Source organism: Hakea prostrata, chromosome 3 (assembly GCF_041222555.1).
Source record: "Hakea prostrata isolate BN-2017 chromosome 3, UWA_Hpros_2, whole genome shotgun sequence".
In the NCBI taxonomy this organism is placed as follows: Eukaryota; Viridiplantae; Streptophyta; class Magnoliopsida; order Proteales; family Proteaceae; genus Hakea; species Hakea prostrata.
The window spans coordinates 19,651,436-19,663,197 of NC_142602.1; the positions used below are offsets into that span (position 1 = coordinate 19,651,436).

An 11,762-nucleotide genomic window follows, 5' to 3' on the forward strand; every position below is an offset into this window, starting at 1 on the left:
CACGTTAGTCCAGCCATCTGATCCTCTCTCTAAGCAAACGAGCTTCAACAATGTCAAAAATCTTATCACAAGTTCTATAACTACATAAGCTACCTACCCGCATTGATGCAGTATCAAAGGTATCTAAATCCATCCCTTTTATTAGCCATTAAATCGAAAATGAAAAAATGAACCTAATCTAGGATTGATAACCAAATTCTAGTAATATACACATCATTAAATGTGGGTATTGTGTTTTTTAAATTTATAGATAACTGATCTCAGGAGTAGAAAAAAAAAAGTACTTTCACTTGAAAACCAAGCATGTCCTTGCTGATGATCATTAGTAGTTCGAATGCAGTAAGTGCCAAATCACTGCCTTCCACGCCTGCAAATTTCAATTCCTTAAACTGGAAGAGTGAAACTTGAAACACACACAACTTCTTTATTGGTTATGTTCTTTCTTTAGTTTCATCATCTTAAACTATGATTTAATCTTACGGAAATTAGTTGAAGTCATTATCAAGGTGGGAGTGTGGGAGTATGTGAGGAAATGGTCGAATGGTTAATTGGGTAATCACCTTATCATCATCATCATCATCATCATCATCATCACTGCTCAGGGGCGACTTAAGCTGCAAAGCTTGATTGACTTCTAAGATAAGCATTCTGTCTCTGTCTCCCTCTCTCTCTCTGAGTCTCTGTTACTCGTTCCTTTCTTTCTCGTGCAGCAGCCATGATCACACACTCCTTCCAAATATCTCTTAAGATTCATTATTGTCTACGTCAACTGACATTGCCCAGTTAGAACCCACCAAACAATGAAGGGAGAAGGGTTCAAGTAGAAGGGGAAGACGGAAGAAGTCTTGGGTCTGAGCTACGGGCAGATATTTGTTAGTACTGTGCCATGAAGAGGGAAGAACAGTGGAGTGTGATTTGAAATTTCCGCACTTCCCCATTTCATCTTTGGTCTAATTAGTTGCTCATCGATAAAGGGGAAGAAGGAAGGGAGAAGGGTTGAGATTTCTCACCATGGGAATGGAAATCCACCATTTCCAATTGCTGCTGTTGCTTCTGCTGTGCTTCTCTGCTGGGGAAATTCATGCGGTCTCTCCTACCGATTCTCGAGATGGTAAAGAGATTCCGGTCCTCTATTTATATATATTCAGACACGACCCAACTCCCTGTTTATCTTGCACCGACATCCTCTCCAGTCCAGTGAGATAGAACTCCCAGTGGACACTTACTTCGTTTGGAGAGGATCAGTACCCGTTTGTCTTTCCTCTGATAGCATGAGCACAGTGATTTCTTCTTTTTTTATTTATTTATTTCATGCCTTTCTATCTGTTTGATTCTGCTAATCCACAAAAACCATTGCCGGTTGTCTTTCTTGTGAGTGCATTTAAAGATTGTCTTTTGTAGGGAACCTTTCTCTTATACTGACTTAAATCATGGTTTCAGTGCTTGGAATCAAGCATCGATCGCCTGCAAATCCGATATGATAATAAAAATTATTCTTGAATCTTCTTAAACATGAGTTCTTAATCATTTTAACCACCATCTATCTTATATCATGATTTGGATTGGCATCACTCAATTTCAATTGTAAATTGAATCGTGTATCCTCTCATTTGTGGATAAAGTTCCGTATATTCCAACCATTACCAAGAGTGAATGACTATTGGCACTCTTTTAGGCCATAAGTGCTTTGATCTTCTACATATCCGTGTACCATTTGTGTATTGTTTTAGTGTTTAGTTTTTTCATTTATTAAAGACTAAGGCAGAGGTTTTTGTACATGGCAGGATATGTACTTGATTGTTACTATTTAACTATGGGATTAACATGGTTGTATACAATACATGACTTCTAAACTCCATCCAGCAGTTGAAAACCTGCTCATGCACCACACATGGCAGTGTATAAAAATTTTCTAGTAAATAAATTTTTTCAAGCAAAAAGATTAGTACAAAATTTCAATCCCTCCCCCTCCGAAATCAAATCTGAAAATAGTACCAGCTTTCCTTTTCTATCAGAGAGAGAGAGAGAGAGAGAGAGTGAGTGAGTGAGTGAAGGGGGAACCAGCAGAATTCTAACAGAACTTTGAAAATCGGTGCTTTGCAGCGGCAATACTACGAGCTCTAAAGGAACAATGGCAAAATACACCACCAAGTTGGGAGAAGTCAGACGATCCTTGTGGCGCACACTGGGAAGGAGTATCCTGCACAGGTTCTAGGGTGACCGCCTTGTAAGTATTCTTCCCCGTCTCTTTCTACCCATTGTCATATCTCAATCCTTATAATTGTTTATGGTGTATGACTAAAATTTTCAAATTAAGTTGATTATCATCCAGCAAACCCATTTTTGTTTTTGTTTTGGTGCACCATTTTAGCTTCAGAGTTTTAGATTTCATAGTTCCTGGGCTTCATCTACTTGAAATTTGCAGCACTTTCCATTTTATATCTGGTGTTTCTCAGGGGATTATCGACTATGGGTCTCAAAGGTACACTAAGCAGTGGCGACATTGGGCAGCTAACTGAATTAATATCCCTGTGAGTGAGTTTTCATTTCTTTCGGAACTTTGAAGGGGCTGAAAATTTTACCTCATGTCTAAAAGCTCTGGTTTCATAGCTACCATTTTACTAAATTCTCAAGATTCATGCCATTCAGTGAATTTTATGCACTGCAGTGATCTCTCATTCAACAGAGGCCTCACGGGTACTCTTTCCCCACAAATAGGAAATCTCCAAAAGCTAAACATTCTGTAAGAACAAATGCCAAGTTGTGGCTTATCTTCATTGGTTTCTTCTAGGTTTCACTGATTATAATGCCATATGGCTTCTCTTTTCATCTTTCAGGATCCTAGCTGGTTGCAGCTTCACTGGCACTATCCCAAAAGAACTCGGCAATTTAGGAGAATTATCTTTCTTGTGAGACCTACTAAGTGAAATACTTCTTCCTTTGTCCCTTATATAATTGTCAATGCAACCAAACTCTAATTCACTATGTTCCTCACTTTCTCCCAGGGCTTTGAACTCAAACAAGTTTAGTGGTGGTATACCTCCATCAATAGGCAATCTTTCCAAACTTTACTGGCTGGACCTTGCAGATAATCAATTGACAGGACCTATTCCTGTTTCAAACTCTACTACCCCAGGGTTGGACCTCCTCCTAAAGGCAAAGCATTTGTGAGTATTTGTTTTCTTTATATCCCCCCCCCCCCCAAAAACAAAAAAAAAAAAAAAAAAAAGAAGAAGAAAAAGAAGGAAGGAAGAAAGAAAGAAAGAAAGAAAGAAGAAAAGAAGACACCAGAGACTCAAGATAGACAGAAAGATACAAATCATCAGCAATTAACAATTGGCTAATCATACAAATTATTTCTCTATTTTAAGTGAATGATTCTGCTTGCAGCCATTTCAACAAGAACAAATTATCTGGTCCTATTCCACCCAACCTTCTCAGTTCAGAGATGGTTTTGATTCATTTGTAAGTTCACTTCCATGCATGAATTTACCATTAGACCACCTTGATTATAATTTATCTTTTTTGAATAAAACTATATAATAAGATTTGTCAGGACTAATTTGCAATTATGTCTTCCGAGATTTATATCCCAGTATCTACTCACTGATGACAATTAGAAGAGAACTTTTGCATACTATTGGGTAAATCACATCTGCATAGGCAAATCACTCTCATGCACATGCAAATGCACAAGTGCACATACCCCCTCGAAAAAGGGAAATGTTACTGGCATGTTGTCATTAAACTAATTATCCTATAACCAATTTTCAAGTTCTAAAATGAATATCATGTTCTTGTTTTTATGGGTGACACCATAATCTTTAATTACTTATGGATATGAATGGGAGAGAAGATGAGATGGAACTTCAAAAGACTTCCAATCTCTTAAATTCCTTTCCTCAAGAAAATAACTGGAAAAAATAGATGGAAAAAGATAATAGACAGAATCACGCATAAAAGCACTAGCAGACTCATCGACACACAAGCATGATATCGAATTTGTGATTCCTATTGTCACCATGCTCAATTACTTTTTGCATTTTTGAACTGAAATATAGGATGGTTGGTAGTGAGGAGTGACAACAATTTCTATATTGAGTTTCTTTTTTTCCCCTTCCCTTTTAATGAGCCTTTCTTGATGCTTAGAATATCCATGCTTTTTCAGTTGGTGCCTAGGGCATAAACCAGGAAATCTATTCACGTTGTATAGATTCGAATTATTTTTTACTGCCAATGATCCAATTCCAACCATGATGGCAGATCCAAATGCGATCCAAAACCTTAATGGATCCTAGATGTGGGTTGAATATGGATTAAATTTGTATATTAACTATTAAACTTAGCGTTATTTTACTTTTATAGATGTATAGGCACTTATTGTCTAGTTATGAGAACTTTTTAAGTTAGGACCCCAATTCTTATGGAATCCTAGTATGTCTAATAGGAATCCAACCCAATTACTATTCCTGATTTGATGTTATGATCCAAATCTATCAGATCTCGTACATTAGCCATTCTGTTTTTACCCTAGGCAGCTTTGTTTCTTGATTCTTTGAGGAAAGAGCATAGGTTACATAACAGGAAAAATATTACATTTGAGTGATGGAATTCAGTTTTTCATCATTTTTCTTGTCATTTGAGTTACCGCTGTCACCAAGTTGACTCAAATTGATCGCGTAAAAAATACCCTCTACCTAAACTGTTGGAGTTATAACTGAAAAAAATATATATAAAAATAAAAATTGGAATATGCAATTATTGGTGTTCTCTAAACCATCAACATATGTTGGTGCCTCTCTTGATTGGTAGCTGCCATTCTAAGTTTTTGCCACTACAGTGCTAATGATCAGATTACAGGGCAACATATTGTTGTTGTTTGTTGATATACATTGTCATAGCCCTTGTCTGACAGCTTGAGCTTTAGGGTAAGCAGTTGTAACATGGTAGAAAAAGGAGGTAGGTGTTTGATACTTGATATGTGCAAGGGGTTGTGCATTGTTGTACCCCCACACTTTGTGCCTCTCTTTGCCACATGTGGCATCACTTCTAGAGCCTAAAGTGTGTTGACCCACTTGTGTGAGAGTGGTGTTGTGTGTTGGTAGGCATTATTGTAGACTTAGTTAACAACAGCTCGAGCTTTTGGGATTAGCAGTTGTGACATATACAATGTAAGATCAGCTCAAAATGGATGCAAAAATGTATTCTTCATGCAGTTATTTGAAGTTATAATTTCTGCTTTTGTTTTAATGACACTGTCGGTCTTAAGCCTGTGAAGAGGTAAGTTATTTGGGTTGGCAGCTGGGACAATATTTCAGATGGAGTAACAACTATAGAGTGGTTCAAAAATCACTTTCACCATGATTAGAAGTTAGAGGTCCTATTCAATCTTCCTCCTCTATGAATCTTTTCAGCAATTATTTTTCTTGGTAACAGATTATTTGATGGAAACCAACTAAGTGGGAGGATCCCATCAACATTAGGACTTGTTCAAACACTTGAGAATATGTAAGTGGCCCCCAGCAATATCTGTTAAACTCTTGTTTTGTAGCCAACTGCAGCTTTTTATTCTTTATGATTTCCCTCTTAGACTGGTTTACAAGTAAAATGTTTTCATTTTTCGACAGTCGGCTTGATAGGAATTCTCTAACAGGACCAGTCCCATCCAATCTCAACAACCTCACAAACGTCAATGAACTGTGAGTATTCTTTTCATTGTTGCCAGTTGCAGTGATTTTGTTGCATGTTTGGGGTGTCCAGAAACAGCTTCCATCTCTAATTATCTGATATTTGCACTTAGGAATTTGGCACATAATCAACTGACAGGCCCAGTGCCTGACCTAACTGGAATGGACTCCCTGAATTATGTGTAAGGAGACAGCAGAGTTTTTTATATTCAGTATAATCCGTGTTGCATAAAATATATCTTGTCTGTTTTGGTCCTAAACTAATGAAACCCTGGTTGACTGGTTTTACTGCTCTAGAGACTTGAGTAATAACTTATTTGACCAATCAGAAGTCCCAATTTGGTTCTCGACCATACAATCTCTCACCGCTCTGTGAGTTTTTTCTTAACGCTTGCTGGTCTTACATTATATAAGAAACTCCAGTGAACTAACATTCTTATTTTTACGGAATCTTTTGTGGTGATGAACAGTGTTATGGAATTTGGAAAACTGCGAGGAAAAGTGCCAAAAAATCTTTTTAGCTTTCCACAGCTACAAGAAGTGTAAGTGTTAAAGATTGAAAATGGCAGTCGAAGTAAAAATATAAATTTCAGAAGAAAATTTTAATATTGACATTACAGCAAAAGACATCAAATTTGTATCTTGCAATTTTTGTGCAGAAAACTTAGGAACAATGCATTAAATGACACTCTGGACATGGGAGAGAGCATCAGCCCGGAACTACAGCTTGTTGATATGCAAAACAACGACATTTCCTCTCTAACATTTAGACCTGCATATAAAAATACTCTAATGTGAGAACATGCATCCACAATTGATTGATAATACTTTTCTTTAATGTTCATGCTTATTAATGTGCATATATTATGCCTTCTGCACTTCTCATTTTCCTCAGTTGATCTAATGCAGGTTAATGGGTAACCCAGTCTGCACTTCTGGTCTCTCAAATACAAACTATTGCCAACTTCAGAAAACAAAAAGACCATATTCAACCAATCTGGCTAATTGTGGCACCAAATCATGTACCCCTGACCAGGCCCTAAGTCCTCAGAGTTGTGAGTGTGCCTATCCATATGAAGGGACATTGTATTTCAGAGGTCCTAACTTCAGAGATTTGTCCAATATCACTAGATTTCACGAATTGGAAATGAGCCTGTGGATCAAGCTTGGCCTCACCCCTGGTTCAGTGTCTCTTCAGAACCCCTTCTTTAATATGGATGACTATCTTCAGGTGCAATTAGAACTTTTTCCATCCACCGGAATGTATTTTAATCGGTCAGAAATACAGAAAATTGGTTTTTACTTGAGCAATCAAACGTATAAGCCTCCTCATGAGTTTGGACCTTACTATTTCATTGCATCTCCTTATGCTTTCTCAGGTAATACTATCCTATTTTATTTTTGAATGTTCTTCGATGATGCTTTTTCAAATGATTGAATGAAGTGAAACAAAAAATGAATTTCAGTTGAGCATGGAGGAACTTCTTTAAGCTTAGGTGCAATAGTTGGAATAGCAACTGGTTGTGGTGTTCTCATCCTCATACTTGTGGGCGTTGGAATCTATGCTATTCAACAAAAATGGCGTGCTGAGAGGGCCGTTGAGTTGAGTAAACCTTTTGGTAATGTATTTCAACAACTGTTATGGAGCTACTGATTTTTGTTCTCTCTATAAGGGAATGATGTGGGCATACGACACTGCTGCTGAAATCTGGGTTTATTATAACTGTCTTCTCCACCTTACAGCATCTTGGGGACCAAGTGGTGAAGATAGTGGTGATCCTCCGCAATTAAAAGGCGCCAGATGGTTTTCTTATGATGAACTCAAAAAATGCACTGACAATTTTTCTGAAAGCAATGAAATTGGATTTGGGGGCTATGGCAAGGTGATCTTGTCCGTTAACTGAAACTTAATGTTTGAGATTCCTTTTTTAGTAACCCCATTGAGTTATTTCCTTTTATCATTAGGTTTACAGAGGGGTGCTCCCAAGTGGACTTGTGGCAATTAAAAGAGCTCAACAAGGATCAATGCAGGGTGGGCTTGAGTTCAAGACTGAAATTGAATTGCTTTCTCGAGTTCATCACAAGAATCTCGTGGGACTTGTTGGATTTTGTTTTGAGCAAGGAGAACAAATGCTGGTCTATGAATTTATGCCTAATGGGACACTTAGAGACAGCTTGTCTGGTGATTTAGTTCATACGAAGCTTCTCTTGTCATGTGTATCCTTTGAATGCATTAATATACTTAACGGTGGAAACTTTTGACTGTAGGAAAATCAGGCATTCCCTTGGATTGGAAACGAAGACTTAGCATTGCCCTTGGCTCAGCTAGAGGATTAGCTTATCTCCATGACTTGGCTAATCCTCCTATAATTCATAGAGATATCAAATCTACTAATATTCTATTGGATGAAAATTTAACTGCAAAAGTTGCAGATTTTGGGCTGTCAAAATTGGTATCAGATAGCGGCAAGGAGCATATTTCCACTCAAGTTAAGGGCACATTGGTAAGTATCATTAGCTATCACATAAAAAATTCTCTGATTCAAAAACTGCAAATGCACTTGATATGACTAAGAGTTGGCTTGCTCTTGTAATTTGCTTACAGTTAGAGCTCTCCTTAATAATATTTGCTAATGGACTTAACATTTTCATGGAATCATCTAAATCCAATTAATTTTTGTCTGAGCTCTCCTTAATTATATTTTCTAATGGGCTTAACATTATCATGGAATCATCTAAATCCAATTATTTTTTGTCTGTTCCCTTTCTTCTTTTTTTCCTTCTTTTTCTTCACCTATATTAGAATATCACATTAGCTAGGTAAATTGAGTAGAATATATGTCAACAAAAATGATATCACAATAGATACTTGAAGATACCATTGAAGACAAGATACTAATGGTGGAGGACTCTTCCTAACTAAATGGGTTAGCTACATGGGTTCTATTTCACAAATCCACTTCGCTGTAAAAGCCCTGTTTGTTTTCTTAACCAATCTAGCCATATGTTTTCCACCATATCTCAAGAAAGGGTGTATTCATTGCACTCACCTCCTGCAGGGTCTGGGAGAGTCATAATGTGCACAGCCTTATCCTTGCTTCATAGAGAAGCTGTTTCCTGTTTTTCCACCATTTCTTCCCTAGTTTTTTCACTTTTTACTTGGTCTTGAAGCAGCAAAAACTTATGTCTCACTCTTCTCCCTTGCCCTTGAAAACCGTTGCTATAAAGCTCTTTAACAGTCGGGTACTTGTGTATAGGTATTAGAATAGAGTCAAAGACATCAGCTGAGTACTAGATGAAGTTGACACCTAATGTATTTTTTGTTTAAATTTATTTAATGAAAGCCCAACCAGACACAATATAAATGTGACTTTAAGTTTCAATAGTGGGGGAGGATTTGATGGGTATTGTCAAGTAAAAGCAAAATCATCTCAAAATGAGTAGGTCTAATTCAGGTTGTTTACTAGGCATTTTTTTCCTTTCCAGACAATCAGGTGCTCAAGTGTCCAACTCATGTAACTACCACTTGTCTATGTCCTTGATGTAATTAAACTGTTATAATCGTCAATGTAACATTCAATTTGGCTTTTATGTTAAAGAATTGATTTTTTATCTGATGATCTAGCTGCGCCATCTTGTTACAGGGTTATGTAGATCCTGAGTATTACATGACTCAGCAATTGACAGAGAAGAGTGATGTTTACAGCTTTGGCATAGTGATGCTTGAATTGGTCAGTTCCAAACAACCAATAGAGAAGGGGAAGTATATTGTCCGCCAGGTGCAATCAGCGTTGGACAAAAATGATAAAGAATACTATGGCTTAGAGAAGATATTGGATCCAAGAATTAAGAACTTGCAAAATCCCACAGGTTTTGTGAGATTTGTGGATTTAGCCCTCCGATGTGTTGAAGAATCAGCTGAAAATCGTCCAACAATGAGTGACGTTGTAAAGGAGATCGAAAGCATGTTACAACAAGATGGGGAGCTCACAAATTCAAACTCAGCATCCTCATCTGCTACAGAATTTGGAAGTACAAAGGGAAAACCGCGGCATCCCTATGATGATGTTCTGCCAAAGAAAGACAACAATGGTGCATTTGATTACAGTGGTGGATATATGCTCTCTGCCGAAGTTCAACCCAAGTAGATTACTGTTTCTTTGATTTTTTTTTTTCTTTTGGAATTCCCATAAATCCTTATAGAATGTTTGTTTATCTAACACCTACTATTTTGTTTTTCCTTCCCCTCCCACCTCTTTTTCCCATTTTCTTGTGAGGGAAGGGGATCAACGATTCAATCCTAGTTGATGGAGGTTGATTTTTGCTACAAGACTCAAAGATTTGGGTAATACAGAAAGCTGCCATCTTCAATTGTACGTTTGTTTACCATATTCATGAAGAAAACATTGAACGACTTGATACATTGGTGACCAATACATTAGATGTCCTCATTATCCCACCCTGTACATGTTTTATTAGATTTCTTTCAAAATTATCTTCAATAATGATTGAATGAAACCTGGGGATGATTTCCAAAGCCAGGAGAATGGTCAACTGATAAACATAGAAGAATAAACACTACAGGGTGACCAGGACAGAGATGAATCCTGTCGAGAACACTCCGGTGTTTAATTCAGTTTCCAGAGCAACCAGTCAAAAGTGAGACTCCAGGAGTGGTGAATCTTTGAAAAGTGAACTCAAGCAGGGTTTTCTGATTGTAGTGTAAATGGTACCGTTTAAACTTCCCGGAATCAATATAAACAGTTGATACTTACATAGTATTAGGGTTCTTGAATCAAATAACAGAATCTTACCCCAAAGACAAAAAAAATAAAGAATCTAAGTAATAGAATAGGGTTTAGGGCTATTCTTGAGTGCCCTAATTGAAACTCCAGTTGGTTCTTAAAAGTTGAGCGTTGAATCCATCTGTTGTGTCCAAAACTTGATGCCTACAGTTTGGCGCCTGAGGTGACTTGCAAAACAATGCCCGACTTTTGATGGTTGGGGGAACATCTCCAACGATCAAGTTAGTGGAAGCACAACACTTTGAAGAGACTCTGGATGTAGGTTGCCTCAGAGCCCTAAGGCAAATTATGAATACCTTTGCATGGTGAATGGTAGAGTTTATTTAGATTGGGTGTGTTTAACGTAGGCCGTTAGATGTGATGTAGACCTTTGATTGGTGATTATCAGATATAGGGCGTCCCCGCTTGCTTTAGTAGCAGTGTCCGTCTCAAATGTGGAAAGACTGTGTGGTTAGGCCAATCCCTATTACCCAGGGACATGCCCCACATATCTTGGGTAGGCCATTGAATTTCTCACAACATACCTACAATGGGACTTCTTTCCATAACTACTTCTTCCCAACGTCGTCCACTAGCCGGACACACAGTTGTGCTCGGGCAATTTGGCCGGATAAGCCCTCTTGGCTCGAGCAACCTGTCTTGATATTTCTCTGTAACACTATCAAAGTTGGATGAACATCCCATCGCTACTTAGATGGAGAACAAATGGAATCGTCATGCAAAGGGAGATCTTCAATTTGAAAGAAACTACCATTAAAAGATTATTCAATTAGCAATGATCAACACCTCTTAGTAAAGAAATCATGAGTTCAACTATATGATGGCATATTAAATTATATATAAAAGCTATCCTGAAGTTGTTTTCGAGATGTGTGTAAACTATCTTGGATAAACTTCACATCCATAATAAAAAAAATAAAAAATTTAAAATTTGTGAGAGACTCGTTATTGCTAAATATGAATTGTGAAAAATTTGCCACTAAGGACTATTCTTTTCATTAAAATGGTTGTTAGTGTGAAGTGGCATGATCTTAATTTGGTTATATATCAAGTTAATTTATATTGAATCACGCTAAATTGTGGATATGCTTTTGGCACAGTGGTAGCAATCTCGTTATGTTATACCAAAAGTACGTACACAACCATGCCCAATTGAACCCAAGGTTTAGCTGAAGTTGCAAAAGATCAACGCTTAAATTATATATAAAAAAGTTATCTGAAGAAATTGTAAAGGTGCACCAAACCCGGATTAACTCAGATCGCAAAAAAA

At 37.4% G+C, this 11,762-nt stretch overlaps 1 protein-coding gene across 2 annotated transcripts; it reads left to right on the forward strand.

Annotated features, from left to right (window-relative positions):
* The first annotated feature begins 557 nt into the window (after window positions 1-557).
* Window positions 558-10,440, forward strand: LOC149021424 (Leucine-rich repeat protein kinase family protein). 2 transcript variants are annotated; one of them, XM_089149663.1, is made up of 20 exons: window positions 558-1,111; window positions 2,104-2,227; window positions 2,457-2,531; window positions 2,669-2,743; window positions 2,838-2,909; window positions 3,006-3,167; window positions 3,391-3,465; window positions 5,437-5,508; window positions 5,628-5,699; window positions 5,801-5,869; window positions 5,985-6,059; window positions 6,158-6,229; window positions 6,347-6,481; window positions 6,597-7,066; window positions 7,154-7,306; window positions 7,431-7,570; window positions 7,653-7,869; window positions 7,956-8,191; window positions 9,332-9,831; window positions 9,970-10,440. In XM_089149663.1, exons 1-20 carry the CDS (start codon window positions 1,012-1,014, stop codon window positions 9,989-9,991), a joined length of 2,916 nt encoding a protein of 971 aa, XP_089005789.1. In that variant the 5' UTR covers window positions 558-1,011; the 3' UTR covers window positions 9,992-10,440. The 2 variants fall into 2 exon arrangements, with proteins under 2 accessions (XP_089005789.1, XP_089005790.1); XM_089149664.1 differs by having other exon boundaries at window positions 559-1,111; window positions 9,332-10,439.
* The last annotated feature ends 1,322 nt before the right edge of the window (window positions 10,441-11,762 follow it).